General features: G+C 41.0%; 1 protein-coding gene across 1 annotated transcript in view; it reads right to left on the reverse strand.

The window, feature by feature from the left end:
* Positions 1-5,791: 5,791 nt before the first annotated feature.
* Positions 5,792-20,724, reverse strand: part of CASQ1 (calsequestrin 1) — a 112,348-nt gene continuing 97,415 nt past the window's right edge. Inside the window, exons 7-11 of the mRNA XM_073639401.1 lie at positions 14,148-14,193; positions 10,890-10,944; positions 10,259-10,359; positions 9,713-9,787; positions 5,792-6,944 (exon numbers count right to left, since the gene is read on the reverse strand). Coding sequence (XP_073495502.1) covers positions 6,696-6,944; positions 9,713-9,787; positions 10,259-10,359; positions 10,890-10,944; positions 14,148-14,193 — 526 coding nt within the window. The 3' untranslated portion in view covers positions 5,792-6,695. The remainder of the gene's footprint in view (positions 6,945-9,712; positions 9,788-10,258; positions 10,360-10,889; positions 10,945-14,147; positions 14,194-20,724) is intronic.

A 20,724-nucleotide genomic window follows, 5' to 3' on the forward strand; every position in this document is an offset into this window, starting at 1 on the left:
CAGGTCTTGTGGGGTGTGCACGGTATATGGAAAATCTTGTTGGGTGTTTCTGGTATATATCGAGTCTTGTGTAGTTTTCCTGCTATACGGCGGGTCTTGTAGGGTGTTCCCGGTAAGTGGTAGGTCTTGTTATGGGGTTCATGGTATATGCCAGGCTTTGTGGGGTGATCCCAGTATACAGCAGGCCTTGTGGGGTGATCCCAGTATACAGCAGGCCTTGTGGGGTGATCCCAGTATACGGCGCGTCTTATGGAGTGTTCCTGGTGTACAGCTGGTCTTGTGGGGTGTTCCTGGTGTAGAGCAGGTCTTTGTGGGGTGTTCCTGGTATAAGGAAAGTCTTGAGGTGGGATCCCAGAATAAGACTGGTTTTGTGAGGTGTTTTCATTCAGCGGTGGGTCTTGTGGGGTATGTCCAGTATATGTTAGGTCTTGTGGGGTATTTTCAGTGTATGTCATGTATTGTGGGAAGCTTCCGGTATATGTCAGTTCATAAAGGTGATGACTTTTGTTTCTAAATTCTCCAGATCTCAATCAAATCCAAGTCTGATCCATGATGATCCTCACAACTAATGTCGTGGTGACAGGACCCTTCAGGGGTCTTATGGAGTCAAGGTCTTTACAGGTCAGAGCTGTTTTGGGACCAACCCAATATTGTGTAAAAGGTGGCTTTAATATTTTGATTGATTGGTGGAAATTTCTACAACTGGGAAATGTGGTCCATGAGCCAGAATTGTGGTTGACATACTAAGCGTCGCTTAGTATGTCATGATGAAAACTGGTGCCTTTGATTTCCTATCCAATATATATCTGTCTTCTGGTCATCGCCATTGAGCAGATATCTATCCTCTGGCATGTCTCCTCAAGCAGATGAAAGCTTTCCGGCAGACATGAGGTTTCCATCTCATTGGTAATTAACTAGCTCGTCTGGATTGTCTTTCCTCCCAGTCATCAGTAGTATTATTTGTTGGGCTTTGCTTCCTTTTCTGGGTGTTGCATTTCCATAACACAGCATGTATCCCTGTCATCAACTCGATTGTCTATAGTACCCAACTAAAAATGTCCTGATACTTGGTTACTAAGGAACAACAAAGCCAAGATGGAAGCCTTAGATAAACTACGACTATTCTAGGTGACAACACACTGACCCATGAAGTAGACCATGATGTCTGTAGCCATGGCCACCACTTGGAGAACGTCTGTCTGGAGAAGCGACATTATTCTACCTTCTTACTGTGCTCCTGTCACCCTCTGAATAATTTCTGAGAGAATTTGTAAATATGGAATAGCTGTAGAAATGAGGTGGAGTCAGTTTAGCTCTTCTCATTGCGTAAAGATAGAAGACATGTGTGATATGCAGAAGTAGTGGTGTTTCTTCAAAAGCATCCAGCAACTATAAAAGAAAACACAGTCACAAGAGACAGGGAGTGGTTAGCAGAGCCCCAGAGGAATTGTGGGGAACTTGTTTACTATTCTGGCTGCAGCCAAAGGGAGAAGTGGTGTTTGTGATGTGTATCTCACAGAAGTGCAAGAAAGAGAACAGGATTCAAGTCCAGGGTGAAGCAAAACACAGGTCAGATAGACTTCCTGAACGAACAGTGCAGGGTATCATCGGGCAGGAAGATAAGAACTGGAAGGAATTGTGTCATAGAGATCATCTCCCTCATCAAACCCTCCCCCCTCCATCTCCATGCAGGATAAAGAATGCTGTGTACAATTGAGTCCTTGTGAAGGAAAAGCCTGTGGTTGTGTATGCATCAAAACTGTGCTGTACTGTGCTACAGGAAAATAGACTGTGTACTGCTGTGCTGCAAAGGAGATTGTACTGTTATTATTGGAGCCTGTTGCGCAGAGACATTTACATTGCACTTCATTAAATGTTACTGTTCTACCGTTTATGAGGACTCTTGTCAAATGTGTCTGGTCAGCAATTGAATCTGTCCTGTGCCTGAGAGAAGCTGCAGCCTATGGTCTCCCGGAATAACGGTTTCCCCAGGATTCCAACGAATTCATGTAACCTGTCTCGCCCCTATCGGAACTTAGGCTGTGTGTGTGTAACACATGTCATGAGAAATGAGATAGATACATCCTAACCAGACATGGAGACCGTCTCGGATAGCCCCCGGAACTCCCACTTTTGTAGTGGTTATGCTGAGTTCTACCCCTTTGGCTGTCTTGTTTGATGGCTTGTCCTGACAGAATAGGGACAATTGGATGGTATAGAATGGATACAGAGATAGATATGAGATGCATAAAGAAATGAATAGATAAACAAATACACTGACTAGCAAAAAGGTAACAATGTTTTGAACTCAAGCCGACGCTTCTTATGACGATATTGAAGTTGAGGCTTCTTCATCTTTTTTCGGGTAACCATTCCAGACTTGTGTAACGTGCATCGCACAGTGCATGTATGGACGTTTGTGATCTCACTATTACGAAGCATACGAGTCACCTCCAGTGCCGTGTTTGTCGCTCCAGAACTGATAGATCTTGTGATGAGCCGACTTGTTGACTCTGATATTTTGCCTTGACGTCCACCTCTTGGCTTTTGAATGGATGGACGGACTTCATTTCGCATTCTTCCAACTGTCATGGCTCTCACATGATGTAGTTTGGCAATTTTCTTGGCCGAGAGACCGCTATCTATGAGTTGTATGATGCTGCTTCTCTTTTCTTGGGAAATCTTCTTCATGGCTGCTCTTTGATTCTAACCAGTGACCTTTCGCTTGGAAATCAACCTGACAACACACTGAGCTACTAGGGAATGTGAGAACAGGTTGTATTTTGTAGTATACAGGAAGAAAAAGATTTTTCCACCATCAGGAGCAAAACAGTAACAATGCAGTGACATGTCAAGAATCTACATAACTAATAATGTGCAAAATAGTTGCAAGTCAAATTTATGCATGAGATAGCCAAGATGATTGTCTATAAAATGATTGTAGTCTCACGTTTGAAGCAGTAGTGGATGGTGAGATATTAATCTGAAAGTCAAAAGTTCAAAACATTGTTACCCTTTTGCTCGTAAGTGTATACTGTCACATCTCCACCAGGACTTACTTTTACAACATCTGCTTCTGTTGCCAGGTGCCTCCGTATTCATTCTGTGGGTGGCGCTGGTGAGAGAAGAGACATTGGAACCAGAGGCTCTGAATGGCACAGGATTTGTCCAACCACTTAGATTTGGATGGCTGAGACCTGTAGTGCCGTCCAATCTGGGAAAATGGGTGTGTGTGATGTCCAGCTGGAGTTATCAGCTCCCTGCTCCGGCCTATTGGAGAGCACCACACCCTACTTAAGCTTCCAGCTTACTGCTGGAAGCTGTCAGATTAAGTCTTGTGCTTCTATGATTCAGTCCCGTCTGTTAGCTCCTTGTTGTAATCATTGCTCCTTGTTTTGACCTCAGCTTGTGCTTTCTGACTATTCTTACGGATCCTTATTTTGTTCTTTTATGCAACTCCTCGGCTTTGACGCTTCTTGCTGACCATTCCTGTCTCTGGTTCGCACCTCCGGATGGCAGCCCTTTCGTAGGTAGCAATGCATTGGACCCCATTGTAAGTCTAGATCCCTGTATAGTGGTTAAAGGGTGTCGGGGTTTCAAATGGAGTGACTTGTGCCAAGTCTGTCCAAGCTAGCCTTTTTGAGCCTGTGGCCTCAGACAGACGTTACATATACATGATGTAGGGAGATAGATATGTGATGGAAAGATAAATAGATGGATATGATGGATATTTAATAGTAAATGTGTGTTGTTGCTATAGGAAGCAGCACATTTCCCAGTATCGGTAGTTGCTTAGCGTTACTCTGGTCTCCTTTCTGGGGACTGTTTTGTATGATGCACCTGTCAATCAGTTGGGTAGGTATCATTTTTTGCTGCACTAGAGCCTGAATCATCCGCTGCGCAGATCCTCAAGTGAAGCGGAGTGAAGACATGTAATTATAGCATAAGCTCCAGACTCAGAAGTAGATATTATATATAATTATTCCCCTTGTTGTTTACTGTTAGACTGCAGTCTGGGATAACCCCTCTCTGAGCATTGCATTGTGGGACAACCGCCTCACTAAAACAATCTAAACTAGACAGAGAATCGGAAGCAGTGGAGGACATCTTGGTATTGTGCTACTACTGCAGGAGACCACCCCTACTATGTCTACTACCCCTGTATATTTGTTACGATTTCCGTAAAAAATAACCCCACTATTTTGTCCCAGAACTCTTCTGACAATCTTCTCCAAGAAATATAAGAAGAGGCGCAACTTGTGGAGTGATTTAATCAGGGGCGGGGCACGGTATTGTTAGTAGGAGTGTCAACTTTGAATTTTAGCTTGGGACCAGAATTCAGATTGTTGCCTGGCCATGAAAGGTTATACTCTTCCTAGCCATCTTAGAATGACTTGTGCCCATCCATTAGGGATACAGCACCCATCACCCCACTCACTATACCAGGGGCACTTTACTTGGTCTTTACAGATAACAGAAGACTTCATAGAAGCCAAAATCTGTACCAAGACCACCATCTATCATGGGTAATTTATAGAACTTATGTTCTCCTAAAAGATACATAAGGAAGCCCACCATAATTGCCAACTGTAGCCATAATTATTTTCAGGCCACATCCTTTGAAGCGTGTTTTCATGAGATTTTCTCTGACCCACAGGGTTATTTCAGGATGTCTCCCCTTCTCCAGGAACTATTACAGACGTTCTTCAGTGGGGTGGCAAGTATGTCATACATCATGGCCAATGAGTGTCTACAGCTTCAGCTTTCCCTTATGGTTACACCCCTGCTTACAGGATTAGCATCTATACCCATCACTTCTGTTGAGATTAGCCCATTGTGGTAGAACACGCCCCACCTATCTCTGTGTTAAAGATCTGTTAAGTCAACAGTCAAAGAATCCTCCACCCAAATATTGGTCATGGAGATCAGTTAGGTCAATGCTTATGGGAAAACTCCACCCAAATCTCAGTCATTGAGACCTGTTAGTTAAGCAATCATGGAAAACCTCAACCCAATCTTAATCATGGAGATTTGTTGGGTCAACTATCATGGAAAACTCAAGTCAACTTTTAGTTGTGATGATCTGTTAGGTCAACAGTCATGAAAAACCCCACCCAATTCTCAGTCATGGAGATCTGTTAGGTCAATGGCCATGGAAAACCCCACCCAAATTTAATTTATAGAGATCTGTTAGGTTATCGGTCATAGAAAGCACTACTTATACTCGGTGATTGAGCTATGTTAGTTCAACAGTTTTGAAAAGCTCCATGCACATCTTAGACATAGAGATCTGTTAGGTCAGTGGGCTTGAAAAGCTCAACTCAAACCTTAGGACTCTCCGTGAAGTTCTCTTTTAGGCTGTATCATTAAAAAATAAGTTGTCTGATGTCTATTGTATATCTCCATTTCACTGGTGATCCTACTTCATTTGCATAATATAACACCAATTATATGAAATTCTTCCAGCCTTTGTTAGTCATTACCATGGCATCTGTGCTGGCATAGAATCCAATGAATCTACTATCTGATTAGTCCTACGCAGCTCATATGTGTATGTATTGGTATCTGATGCCAAATGGGTAGAAAACACAATACAGGCAAGAGTCCTAGTGTGAAAGAAAAGCTGGCCTCGGTCTACAACCAAACAGGTGACAACCGCTGATGAGATTACTGGGATCTAGGATCTATATGATGTGTAGTGGGGGTTATCCCACTTTGTAGGCCCCAACTGCTAACTCTATGCCTGCCTAAATATACGCCATCACAATTCCCAAGAAAGACACGTACAAGGTTTTGGGTGTTATCAGTTTTCTTTTTTCCAAATTGTGGGAATTGTTTTGAACCACAGAAGTCACAGTAGAGAACCTTTAAGACCTTGACAGTGATGCATGAAATTCATAGACAAATTTTGTGCAAACATCAAATGTCCAGAGGAAACAATTTTGTTCAAAATGTCCAAGTTTATATCCGTGCTACAGACGGAGGGAGGTTGATGTCATGTGCCATTTTTTTTTTTTTAATCCCACACTGTGGGATAAGGGTTAATCACTAGGACCAACTTACAGATGCACTAATAGGTGCGATTGTGCAGTCCCACCCATCCCCAAAGTGCCAGTCATTGGGTGTAAAACACCTCTGAAATAAGCTCCTGCTCTTGTAAACCCTCTTTAACTGCTTAGCATAGTCACAAAGGGTCACAATGTTTGAACCACTTTTCTTTAGCCCCAACATCTTGGAAACTTGTTTCAAAGGAGTTGAATTACTTGACCCATTAAGTGTCACTTCAGTGGATAGCTGTGCCCACTAGTTTGGCTTTGACATAGCAGAAATGGAGTCTGTCCTTTTTTGTGTTCTCCTTAGTATAGGGATATTTATGCTTTTTTTGAGCCATAGGTGGTTTTCCATGAGTGTATTGAAGGTATATAGTCATCATGTGGTCATTAAATTTACATTTTTAGGTGGCACTGGTTGATTATGGAAGATATCCTGAGAGATACCCTTTGCCCAGAACAATGGGTTAACCATGTTTTCTGCCGATTTTTATGATTTGTAGTAGATGTTAAATTTTTGGGGTCAATGTAAAGCTTATGAGCTTCCGAGAATTCATATAAAAATATGTTGTTACTAAAGATTTTCGACGTGTGAATAACGTACGTATAATCTAGTTAGATGCTAACGACTTAATCAATGACCGGTTAGTCATCGTCATCATCATCATCGTCGTCATCATCATCGTCGTCATCGTCATCATCATCGTCATCATCATCGTCGTCGTCGTCATCATCGTCATCATCATCGTCGTCGTCATCATCATCATCGTCATCATCGTCATCATCTTCTTCAGTATTGATATCTCCGTCCAGGACATCTTCAATCCAGTCTTCTAGTTCATCTACTGAAGGGAGGTCTTCTTCATCATCCATGTCCATCCAAACACTATCGGCCTGTGGAAGAAATTTTTAAAAATTCCATCATTAATCAATAACTGCAGTTTTGCTACCATATGAATCACTAATTCTCGCCATATCAACCATATCTATGCTTGTAAAGGTTGGCCAATTTCGGCAATTCCGATTGATTGAACCTGGCAGATCAATTTCCCTCAAGTGCCACCACAGGTGAAATAAGACATTACCCAGTTCCCATTCAAATCAATGGATTGGCCTTGTAATGCTGGAGAGGATAGGTCTTCCAGAGGGAGATACACACTTTGTATCCACTCTTTACTCTTGCTAGGAGATTAAGTTATTGAATGGAAGAACCCATCTCTATTAATTTAAACCATTTAAGCCTTTTAAGATTTATTTGGCATCATATGTGGTGTAATTTCTAGGTTTGATATAGACTAAGTTTTCAGGGACTATCAAGAACTGCTGATAGAAGAGCTTGGTGTTACCAGTGAGATTACAGAAGTCTGGAAGGACCAGGTGGCATAGCTAGAACACTAAGAACCTGAGATGTCTCATTGAGCACAGTGTTTGACGAAACAACTCATCATTCATGGTCAATTTTAAAGGAATTCAAATGAAGTAGTTGTTCCTATGTTCAACTCTAACCCTCCCCCATACTCAAATGAGAGCTAGTGGCCAAAAGCTATCTCTCCCAAATCCCCTATAGACAGGAACGCTGGGCACTCCTGTGTTCTCTTTGAGAGAGCCGATGTCGGAGTCCTCTGGCAGTTGATTATCTCCTGGAGACCAAAAGGATCAGCTGTCAGAAGTAGGATAAGCCGGATCCTTTGCTACCCTGACATCGTTTGTTGAGGAAGAGTCATAAGGCATATTTGGCCGATGTTCTTCTAATGTGTATGGAGGCCTTAAAGGTCATAAGGAAGACAGTTTGTTACTCCTGAAGTTTTATTGTAGAGCTGATGTTTTCTGGATCTTGATACTATAACGTCTTCATTTTTAGCCCAGGATGTAGAGGTAGGTCTGCCGATCATCTTCAGATTGTTAAATAGCACAGCTGCGTTGTCTGAAGATTATAAACAGACCTCTGCATGCCTCACTGTCACACACAACATTGCAGGAGGCAGCCAGAGAAAGCAGTAATTATGTTCCACAGAAAGGACACAATGCGGGATCGGGATAATAGAAGGAGGAGATGGCAGTCATGGAGGCAGGTGGAACAAAAGCTTTCAGAGGAGCATTTATACATCTGCAATGCTGTAGACCAAATGAGACAGAGACAATACTGATGGTCGACTTAAAAGGAATGATGGGACTCAGGTGGTAAGGGGGGGGGGGGATTGGTTGATGATGAGAACACGCAAATAGGCAGTACAATATCTTCATAGGCATGCTAGTTCATTAGATAGATAGAAGGACTGAAGAATGAAGCGGAGCAGGTCCTGTAGAAAGTGAGAGATGTTAACCAGATGGGTCTAGGCGCTTCGAGATAGATTGAATAGTATCAAGTAAGTATGAAGCAAGTGTTATAATGAATAATTGGAAGACAGCCACGAACCAAAGGAACCGCGGGAAGACCTGTAGCTAGCAGATGGAAGATCTGAGAGGAGAATATGAGGAGAATTCTTGCTAGTCCACATTTGATTATATTTTACCATAGCATCTCATCCCTTCAAACACTTCTTATGGCGGTAATATTTCATGTATTTTTATTCTTTCTAAGGATTACAATAGTTCCATATTCTTCCACCTTTTCTGGTACAGGACTGAGACTTTGATTGATCATTGTACCCACTTGGTCAGCTTGGGTAGATAATTATAAATCTTAAATCGACGCCTCTTCCAATGATTAATTTCTATAACTGGTAAATGAATGTTTGATTTTAATAGCTATAAAGATATCATTTTGTCCCAAAGTCACCAAGGCTTTACAAAAATGCACCTCTCCCTTTTCTGTTGGTTTATACATTGAGTTAATTTATGGTCCCCTGACAGTAAAAAGCTAGAAAGTTCAGATAAAATCATTGTTTTTTACCAGGATTGGATTAGAGATAAAGATACCTGGTCAATAAATTTGGGGAATCTACCGTGTTGCCCACAGACCTCTTCCAAACCGTGATTTGGACTGTCTGCAGCTTTTCACACGCGAATGTGATTACTTCATTACATGGTGACTCCAACCATTGATTAGGACTGTACTAGTCTACAAAATAAGCCACCAATGAGCCAGTTTTCTTGCTAAGTGATTTTAACAATCTGATCTGAAGAACTAGCCTTGGTGGGAAACGTTGGGTGATAGACAAGCAAGGTGGTGGAGGACCCAGAGCACATGCCTGGTGACTTTTGAGTGAAATCGAGTAACATTAACAGTTCTTGCCTTCATCCTTAAGGCCACCATGGAGCCAGTTGTCTCAATCTGGTTGTGATTTTAAAACCTCATCTGAAGAATTGGCCTTGAGTGGAAGATTTGGGTGATGGACAATCAACATGCTGGATGATCCAGAGGACATGCTTAGTCACTTTTGAAGGAAATCGAGTCAAGTAGTATTTCCTTCCTTCATCTCTAAGGCCACCAGGGAGCCAATTATCTCCATCTGGTTGCGATTTTAAAAACCTGATCTGAAGAACCGGCCTAAAGAGTTTGTTAATAATCCCTAGGTCCCGAAAAGTTGTAGAGAACCTGGAGCACGTCTTTTGTCCCTTTATACAACAAAACAGTAGGTTGAACATCTCCATAACTTTTACCACAAGACGGCAAACATAGATATACAAGGTAATGACTGCGGTTTCTCACGCTTACTTACATCAGTCACATTCACCACACCGATATGAGGTCGAGACAGGTCAATACCAAACTTCTCTTCCCAGTAGGGAATCAACTAAAAAAACAAAAACAAGAATATTGAAAAATAGAATGAACAGAGATACAATTCCCCACACGTCTCTTCTAATCCTATTCGTTTTACTATGCCACTAGGCACCCCGTTCCCACATTCTGAAGTAACATTAAGGGTGCCAAGAACGCCAAGGACGTTTCATTCAGCTATTCCAAGTGTGCAACCATCTTGGACTGCATGCTATTCATCAAAAATACAGCCTTTGTTTTTTACTCAGTTCCTTGTGAGTCAGGCAGAGAGATTACAGCTTGCAAAGCAGCTTTCCAATACAGTGAAGTAAGGACTATGAATTTTACTTTAATTTTAACTAAAAATCTAAAAAATGTTATTCAGTTAGAAACTTTCCGAAATCTAAAACATTTAATGTAATTTTAAAAAATTCTTGCTATTTGTCAGAGAAAATTCCTAACTCTAAGCAGTAATTTCTCATATCCAAATATGAGATTTCCTTACCAATGGGAAGTCCTCAGGGTCGATCCAGATAATGCTGAGGTCTGGGTTATCTGTATTGTCTTCTGCAACCTCTTTGATGATTTCCAGAAACTCATAACCATCTGAAATACAGATTATGATCAAGGATCTTTCCATAGTTGCAGGACTTTCGTTATCTTAGGTTCTCCTTTGCAGCTGGTAAATGCTAGTAATGTCATCATTTTTGAGAAAAGAGAACCATGATGTTCCTCAAAACATCTTTGTTGTTAAAATTTGAATTTTTAATTTCATTTAGTGAATTTCGAAATGAAAAATCTTGGTGAAGAAGACTTTTTTTTTTCTTTTACACCAAGATACTTAGATTTTGATATATATATATATATATATTTTAATTAAGTTATGAAATGGTAAATTTTAGATGTCCATCTCCAAGAGTGGCAGCAAAGGTTGGACTTGTTGACATGGTTCCACGTCAGTACCCCATAAACCTGGATATTCGGCCTATGTGTGGCTGTCGGAAAACTTTGTTGGTATCTCTGTTGTCTTGAAAAGATGTGGAGAACAGTAGGATTGGCTGGGATCTTCTCTAGGTGCTTCCATGTGGAATTTTGTTAATATTTTTGTATGCACCCCTGAAATCTAAACTACTTACCAGGATCGTCCTCTTCTGCGAAAGCTACGATGTGGATTCCATTCAAATCATCTTCCTATAAGAAGAAAAAAAAGACGTTAACACAGGGAATGGTGAGGGGCAGATAAGAATCTTTGAGGCCTGATTACAGTTTCAAGTTTCTTGGGAGCCTAAGAGGATGAAGAAAATTGATATATAGACCCTCTCGAAGTCTCTAACTAGTGATTTTATGGAAACTAGCACTGTTACCTCCAATCTACTCAACAACAAATAAGAAAATGATCTACATTACAATGAAAGAAAGTGAATAGTCTACATAAACTACAAAATAATGCCATAACAACCTTGTGTTCATGCAGCCTTGTGGACCTATAGCAAGGATCCTTTCCAAAAGATGCAAATAGGGATAACACGGATCCAACAAGATATGATTCATTGTGCGATGTCTCCCAAAGCTAATGATTCTTTAAAAACCTAATATTTGTGGAGCCTTTTGGACCCATACTAGGTACTAGCTAGTAAAGGCCAACAGAGAAGCAAGTGGATCCAACAGGATGAATTTTTCCTGTATGATAAAGGTGACAATAGACGTTCGATAAACATAGACTATAGTAGGCAATTTCAGTAGGAATCAGTATATGATGGCTTAGGGACTTTTTGACGATGGAAAGTAGGATTGGGAAATGTGGGTTTGACTATGCTCAATTCTTTTTTCTCATGAGAGAAGAAACTAGACTGGTGGTATCATCAGTGGCTTACCCATCTCTTTCCCTAAAATTTAGCTATATCAGTAAAAGACGTGTTGTGTGTTCCCACTTTAGAAGGAGGACTGTTAATCCATAAAGTGTATGACAGCAGACGGACTCTAGGTGACGTGTGCTATCCTGGATTAGGAGCACATGCACGCTTGGCCTAGTTGAGTTTACATGTGTTTTAGTTGGTCAGGGAGAATAGTTAAAATATAAAAACCTAAAAAAATTCCCTCATATAATAGCACCCGTTAGATCCTAATAGGATCTCTAATCAAAACCAAAACGAAAAAGAGAAAATCTCACAGAATTAGCGTCATGTGGAGTAATATATCCACAAAAAATTGCAGACTCGGAGATAATGTAAGATCAGGAGCCAGAGTACTAATAAATATCTAAGCTTTATTAAACATTGGCATATAGTAGGTAGTAAAAAGATCAACTAAAGTCAAAAGAGAAACAGAAAGTGAAGAAACCAAACAAAGTTGCACAGAAACCTAGGTCAGCTCAAACAATGCACTGTTCATATATTGATTTGATACACATACAGAATGTCATACATAAGACCAATATAATAGATACTGCAAAATGCTAGGAAATTGTCAAAGTCTGTTCACATACTGATGTGACTAACTTAGTTAGAGAATGAAAGCATACGTGAGCTTGATTGTTACAAAGCCATTTGCAGAAATGGATAGTGCATATTGTATGGTAGAACATAGATGATATAAAGTAGAAAGCAAAATGAGTTCATCTATGAGTCAGGATTTAGCAATGCAGTTTAGCAGTGCAGATACAAAATAAAGATGCATGCATATGATGAAATGCAAGGATAACAAACATACATACACATATTCTCAAGCAGATAATATTATATCATTAGCTTGGGACTAAGCACAATAGGATGGAAATATAAAGTGTCATTAGTGCATATAAGTATAAATTCAGCATCAAGTACCTGCAGCCATCCTGCAAATGGATTGAGACAAAGGTCCGTGCAGACAATGTTTGTGTAGCACCTTGACGCGCGTTTTGCCTGATGGGCTTTGTCAGGAGGCGTCATGGGAGAATAGTTGTTGACTGACAGCTATCCAAGGTGTATAGTCACCCTAAGGATTCCCTACTAACCCTACAATCTTATGGCTTGGAAAACCCTTAGATAATAGGAAAAAAACAATGATCCAGGATGATTTTATCTCCTGGAGATAAGTGACGCCAGGGGTGTTCTCTGTCCTATAGAATGACATATACACATCTTAATGCAGGAATTAGGACCTATTCCTGTTTACACTATATCTATGGCCAGCTTGCATTAGAGGCATTAACTAACGTAATTTTCATTATTCCCATCATTCTCGGTGCTCGGCTCTTGCTGCTTGTATATATCTCGTCCGCCTTTATTACATCTGTTACTTATTACTTTCATTAGTTCTGCTTTGTATCTCCTATATTAATCTCTGAAATGACACATCGCGCCTTATAGAGCTGAGATTCCTGCCGCAAATTACACCTTCCATTGCCTCAGTGACTCACGGCCATGAGAATGCAGTATATACCGCCACACAGTGCACATTAATAAAGGGCATGACGGTTTAACGAGGGAGATCAGCTGAGACTCAAGGTATTGATAGATTTCATGCAAAAATCAATTCAGGGAACACTTCTAATTAAGTCGCAGAACACAGAGTGTACAGTAATGGAAAATGGAAAAACTGGATTAAAGCTGTACAGTATATAAAGGCCCAAAACACCATCCTCATCAATTCCCACACACATACATGCACAACTCTCACTATACAGACCGCTGAGGGGGGACATAGATGATGATGGTGATTTGGCTCAACTTAAAGGGGTTTTCCCAAGAACAAACTTCATTTTAAAGTTGATGTTAATCAATAGATCTTGGAATAATAATGATTTCCACAATTGGATTTGTTTAAATAAAATGTTCCTGTGCTGAGATAATCTTATAAATGTGCCCCTGCTGTGTACTGTGTAATGGCTGTGTCTGACCGTGCAGGAACATGGTCTGATCATACCACAGCTCCTGGGCAGGGGAGAAAGCAAAAGAGTATACAGACAAGACAGCATGGGATCTCAGATGATTCTTTCTGTGAGGTAAAACATTTCCCTGCTTGTTTTTAAAAAATGTTTTACCTCAAAGAAAGAATCATCTGTGAATCTGTACTGTAATGTCTGTATAGTCTTTTGTGTCCCGTCCCCCTGCCCAGGAGATGTGGTATGATCAGACTATGTTCCTGTACGGTCAGACACAGCCATTACACAGTACACAGCAGGGGCACATTTATAAGATTATCTCAGCACAGGAACATTTTATTCAATCACATCCAATTGTGGAAATCATTATTATTCCAAGATCTATTGATTAAAATGTACTTTGTTACTTTGTTCATGGGACAACCCCTTTAAAGCCTTTATAATAACACTACAATTAGCAGAATATTAGTAAGTGTTATCATAGGGACAGCCCAGGCGTAGGGTCATAAATAGTGTAATTTGTGTCACTTACCCAAGTCTCGTACATGCTGTCAGGCTGGAGTTTTCTCAGTGTTGGTCTGGAAGACATGAAAAAAAGAGGACACGGGGATATTAACCTACAGAACCATCCGGAGTCACCATCCGAACGTCTGACCCCTCAGCCGCCCACGAGCCTCAGAACCTACTGTACTTCATCCTCTGTTATGGTCAACCTGTTGCTTCCTACCTACAGAAGTTCCACTAAACAATGGCCTCCCTCACTATCCAAAGAGGGACACTAGGCTGAGCCGGTCGATTTTTTTTTTTTCCCCATGATCCAAAAGTATAATGTCATTGCTGTGTAGGGAGGGGGGGTGCAGTAACTATTGTCTTGTGGCCACAATGTTTAATGTCTGGATGAGGACCACAGCTATCATGGGGTCACAATTAGCTTTTATTAAAAAATTACTGTTTTACGGAACACCATGACCTTTGCTATGGGGGCACCATGACCTTTGCTATGGGGGCACCATGGCCTTTGTTTTGTAAGACAATGATCATTATTATAGGGTTTTTGTTATAAGGGCACCATGACTATTATTATTATTCAAAGCTATTGTTATGGAGGCCCCATGATTTTTGTTCTGGGGCATATGGACATAATGGCTATTGGTATGGAGACATCATGGCTATTGGTATATGGATGTAATAGCTATTATTACGAGGACACCATGGCTATTATTATTGGGTCATCATTGCTTTTTTATGTCACTGGCTATTGTTATGGGGGTATCATGGTCTTTGTTAAGGTGGGAACATATATTGTTATTGGGGACCATTCATATCTATATTAACTGGAAAAGTAATGGCTACTGTTGGGGGGGCACCATGGCTATTGCTATTGGGCGTTATGGCTAGGCCATTTTAGATATTTTTATGGGGCCATCAAGACTATTGTTACGGGGGCACCACATATATTGTTAATGAAGAACATGTCTCCTGTTATAGGGGAATATATTGGTTATTGTTATGGGGGCACCATGGCTATTGCTATTGGGTACTATGAGCATTGATATGGGACAATCATGGCTGTTGTTATGGGGGTACCATGGCTATTGTTATTGGGTACTATGAGTATTGATATGGGGGCACCATGGCTATTATATAAACATCACAGCTATTGTTAAGGGGAGCATAGTTATTGTTATGGGGTCACCGTGGCTTTTATTATGGGGGCATCATGGCTATTACAACAGGGCCCTGTCGCCTTTGTCAGGTGCCTTATGGCTATCATAATGGTGATGTCATTCCGTTAGTGCTTTGGGTATGGTTACAAGGGCACGGTATAGGAAGGAGAGGACATGGCCGCCATGTTTGTAGGCGGAGCTTCTGTCTCAGAAATTTGTTCTTTTTCCCACTTTCTCTCTGAAGTAATTTCTTAAAAGTAAACAAGTGTGAGGTCTCGGCTGCGCTCGTTCTCGGGATCCATGGAGCGCTCTGATTTACTATTAATGATGTGATATGTAAGAAACAACAATAATAACGTATTTGCTCGGCGCGGAGTAAAGGCCTCGCTGTCATGGCAACTGTGGTCTCTGAACTGCCAATATTTAAAGTGTGTCTGTAGAGAGGAGCTTTCATCAGCCATACTGAGAAGCAGGGAGCTACCAGACGTCTCTTATCTACGGTTAACCCTCAAGAGACACCTGTGACAGAGAGGCCCCGCATCCCTGGAAACAGCAAACGGTAGAGCTGCCGCCAGCTTCTCTGAGAGTATCACACAGCTCAGAAGACAGTATCACACATTGTAGGCTTAGATACACTAGCTCGGTCATCCACAGGAGGAGACAGATGAGGTCTGTAGAGACAGAGAAGAATCAGCCACAGGAAGAGACAGACGGGAACAGAAGGGGCAGGGAAGAATGAGACATAGGAAGAGACAGATGAGACCTGAAGAGACAGAGAAGAATGAGCCACAGGAAGAGACAGACGGGAACAGAAGAGATATATAAGAATTAGCCACAGGAAGAGACAGACGGGAACAGAGGAGATATGGAAGAATTAGCCACAGGAAGAGACAGACAAAGCCTGAAGAGACAGAGAAGAATGAGACACAGGAAGAGACAGATGAGACCTGAAGAGACAGAGAAGAATGAGCCACAGGAAGAGACAGACGGGAACAAAAGAGATATAGAAGAATTAGCCACAGGAAGAGGCAGACGGGAACAGAAGAGACAGAGAAGAATGAGACACAGGAAGAGACAGACAAGGCCTGAAGAGACAGAGAAGAATGAGACACAGGAAGAGACAGAAGGGAACAGAAGAGATATAGAAGAATTAGCCACAGGAAGAGACAGACGGGAACAGAGGAGATATGGAAGAATTAGCCACAGGAAGAGACAGACAAGGCCTGAAGAGACAGAGAAGAATGAGACACAGGAAGAGACAGAGGGGAACAGAGGAGATATGGAAGAATTAGCCACAGGAAGAGACAGACGGGAACAGAAGAGATATATAAGAATTAGCCACAGGAAGAGACAGACGGGAACAGAGGAGATATGGAAGAATTAGCCACAGGAAGAGACAGACAAGGCCTGAAGAGACAGAGAAGAATGAGACACAGGAAGAGACAGAAGGGAACAGAAGAGATATGGAAGAATTAGCCACAGGAAGACACAGACGGGAACAGAAGAGATATGGAAGAATTAGCCACAGGAAGACACAGACGGGAACAGAGGAGATATGGAAGAATTAGCCACAGGAAGAGACAGACAAGGCCTGAAGAGACAGAGAAGAATGAGACACAGGAAGAGACAGAAGGGAACAGAAGAGATATGGAAGAATTAGCCACAGGAAGACACAGACGGGAACAGAAGAGATAAGGAAGAATTAGCCACAGGAAGACACAGACGGGAACAGAAGAGATATGGAAGAATTAGCCACAGGAAGACACAGACGGGAACAGAAGAGATATGGAAGAATTAGCCACAGGAAGAGACAGACAAGGCCTGAAGAGACAGACAAGACATGAAGACACAGGGAAGAATCAGCCCTCGGAACAGACAGACGAGGCCTGAAGAGACAGAGAAGAATCAGTCACAGGAAAAGTTAGACGGGAACAGAAGAGATATGGAAGAATCAGCCACAGGAAGAGACAGACGGGAACAGAAGAGATATGGAAGGATCAGCCACAGGAAGAGACAGACGGGAACAGAAGAGATATGGAAGAATCAGCCACAGGAAGAGACAGACGGGAACAGAAGAGATATAGAAGAATCAGCCACAGGAAGAGACAGACGAGGCCTGAAGAGACAGACAAGGGCTGAAGACACAGGGAAGAATCAGCCCTCGGAAGAGACAGACGAGGCCTGAAGAGACAGAGAAGAATCAGCCACAGGAAGAGACAGACGGGAACAGAAGAGATATGGAAGAATCAGCCACAGGAAGAGACAGGCGGGAACAGAAGAGATATAGAAGAATCAGCCACAGAAAGAGACAGACAAGGCCTGAAGAGACAGACAAGGCCTGAAGACACAGGGAAGAATCAGCCCTCGGAAGAGACAGACGAAGCCTGAAGAGACAGAGAAGAACCAGCCACAGGAAAAGATAGACGGGAACAGAAGAGATATGGAAGAATCAGCCACAGGAAGAGACAGACGGGAACAGAAGAGATATAGAAGAATCAGCCACAGAAAGAGACAGACAAGGCCTGAAGAGACAGACAAGGCCTGAAGACACAGGGAAGAATCAGCCCTCGGAAGAGACAGACGAGGCCTGAAGAGACAGAGAAGAATCAGCCACAGGAAGAGACAGACGGGAACAGAAGAGATATGGAAGAATCAGCCACAGGAAGAGACAGACGGGAACAGAAGAGATATAGAAGAATCAGCCACAGAAAGAGACAGACAAGGCCTGAAGAGACAGACAAGGCCTGAAGACACAGGGAAGAATCAGCCCTCGGAAGAGACAGACGAGGCCTGAAGAGACAGAGAAGAACCAGCCACAGGAAAAGATAGACGGGAACAGAAGAGATATGGAAGAATCAGCCACAGGAAGAGACAGACGGGAACAGAAGAGATATGGAAGAATCAGCCACAGGAAGAGATAGACGGGAACAGAAGAGATATGGAAGAATCAGCCACAGGAAGAGACAGACAAGGTCTAAAGAGACAGACAAGGCCTGGAGACACAGAGAAGAATCAGCTACAGGAAGAGACAGATGGGAACAGAAGAGTAATGGAAGAATCAGCCACAGGAAGACACAGACAAGCCCAGAAGAGAAAGACAAGAATCAGCCACAGGAAGAGACAGAAGAGGACAGAAGAGATAGAGAAGAATCGGCTATAGGAAGAGACAGACGAGGCCTAAAGAGACTGGGAAGATTCAACCACAGGAAGAGACAGACAGGAACAGAAGAGACATAAAAAAGTCAATTACAGGAAAAGACAGACAAATAAGATAGGCTTAGATTTACCGGCTTACTAGAGAATATGAAACAGGATATGCTTAGATACAACACTTCTTTCCCAGAGCTGCACATGACTGGTAGATTGTGATTTCTCACTGACTACATCACCCTCATTCAGAGCAGGACATTTTTGGAAATGTTATCTCTTTTATTCAAAAATTTGTAAACTGAAAAAGATGACCACTCTAGTATTGCTTAAACTGACCTCTTTTTTGTTTATTTAACAAATTGGTTCCTCTTAATTCAGAGAATAAGCTAACAATCACACATAAACAACCAGACTGTGAACTGATGACTAAGTGACAGGGTAACGATCCCCCAGGACGCAAACTATTGTCAATGAAATGGAGTATAACAGACCTGAGGCCACTTATTTCCCTGCTGAAAAGTGAGAAGCTGCGTGATACAAGATTGTCTCGCTGAAGACTACATGATACAATGATGCAGACCTCTGACCCAAAAGAATAGGAACACTATAAATATAATACTATAATACTGCCCCTATGTACAAGAATATAACTACTATAATACTGACCCCTATGTACAAGAATATAACTACTATAATACTGCCCCTATGTACAAGAATATAACTACTATAATACTGCCCCCTATGTACAAGAATATAACTACTATAATACTACCCCCTATGTACAAGAATATAACTACTATAATACTGCCCCTATGTACAAGAATATAACTACTATAATACTGCCCCCTATGTACAAGAATATAACTACTATAATACTACCCCCTATGTACAAGAATATAACTACTATAATACTGCTCCTATGTACAAGAATATAACTACTATAATACTGCCCCCTATGTACAAGAATATAACTACTATAATACTGCTCCTATGTACAAGAATATAACTACTATAATACTGCTCCTATGTACAAGAATATAACTACTATAATACTGCCCCTATGTACAAGAATATAACTACTATAATACTGCCCCCTATGTACAAGAATATAACTACTATAATATTGCCCCTATGTACAAGAATATAACAACTATAATACTGCCCCCTATGTACAAGAATATAACTACTATAATACTGCCCCTATGTACAAGAATATAACTACTATAATACTGCCCCCTATGTACAAGAATATAACTACTATAATACTACCCTCTATGTACAAGAATATAACTACTATAATACTGCTCCTATGTACAAGAATATAACTACTATAATACTGCCCCCTATGTACAAGAATATAACTACTATAATACTGCCCCTATGTACAAGAATATAACTACTATAATACTGCCCCCTATGTACAAGAATATAACTACTATAATACTGCTCCTATGTACAAGAATATAACTACTATAACACTGCCCACTATGTATAAGAATATAACTACTATAATACTGCCCCTATGTATAAGAATATAACTACTATAATACTGCCCCCTATGTACAAGAATGTAACTACTATAATGCTGCCCCTATGTACAAGAATATAACTACTATAATACTGCTCCTATGTACAAGAATATAACTACTATAATACTGCCCCTATGTACAAGAATATAATTACTATAATACTGCCCCCTATGTACAAGAATATAATTGCTATAATACTGACCCTATGTACAAGAATATAACTACTATAATACTACCCCCTATGTACAAGAATATAACTACTATAATACTGCCCCTATGTACAAGAATATAACTACTATAATACTGCCCCGATGTATAAGAATATTACTACTATAATACTGCCCCCTATGTATAAGAATATAACGACTATAATACTGCCCCCTATGTACAGGAATATAACTACTATAATACTGCCCCCTATGTACAGGAATATAACTACTATAATACTGTCCCTATGTATAAGAATATAACTACTATAATACTGCCCCTATCTATGAGAATATAACTACTATAATACTACCTCTATGTATAAGAATATAACTACTATAATACTGCCCCTATGTGCATGAATATAACTACTGTAATACTGATCCTATGTACAAGAAAATAACTACTATAATACTGCCCCCTATGTACAGGAATATAACTACTATAATACTGCCCCTATGTATAAGAATATAACTACTATTATACTGCCCCTATGTACAAGAATATAACTACTATAATACTGCCCCTATGTACAAGAATATAACTACTATAATAC

Source organism: Phyllobates terribilis, unplaced genomic scaffold, assembly GCF_046119375.1.
Source record: "Phyllobates terribilis strain yellow unplaced genomic scaffold, ASM4611937v1 Scaffold_7__3_contigs__length_470593459, whole genome shotgun sequence".
NCBI lineage: Eukaryota > Metazoa > Chordata > Amphibia > Anura > Dendrobatidae > Phyllobates > Phyllobates terribilis.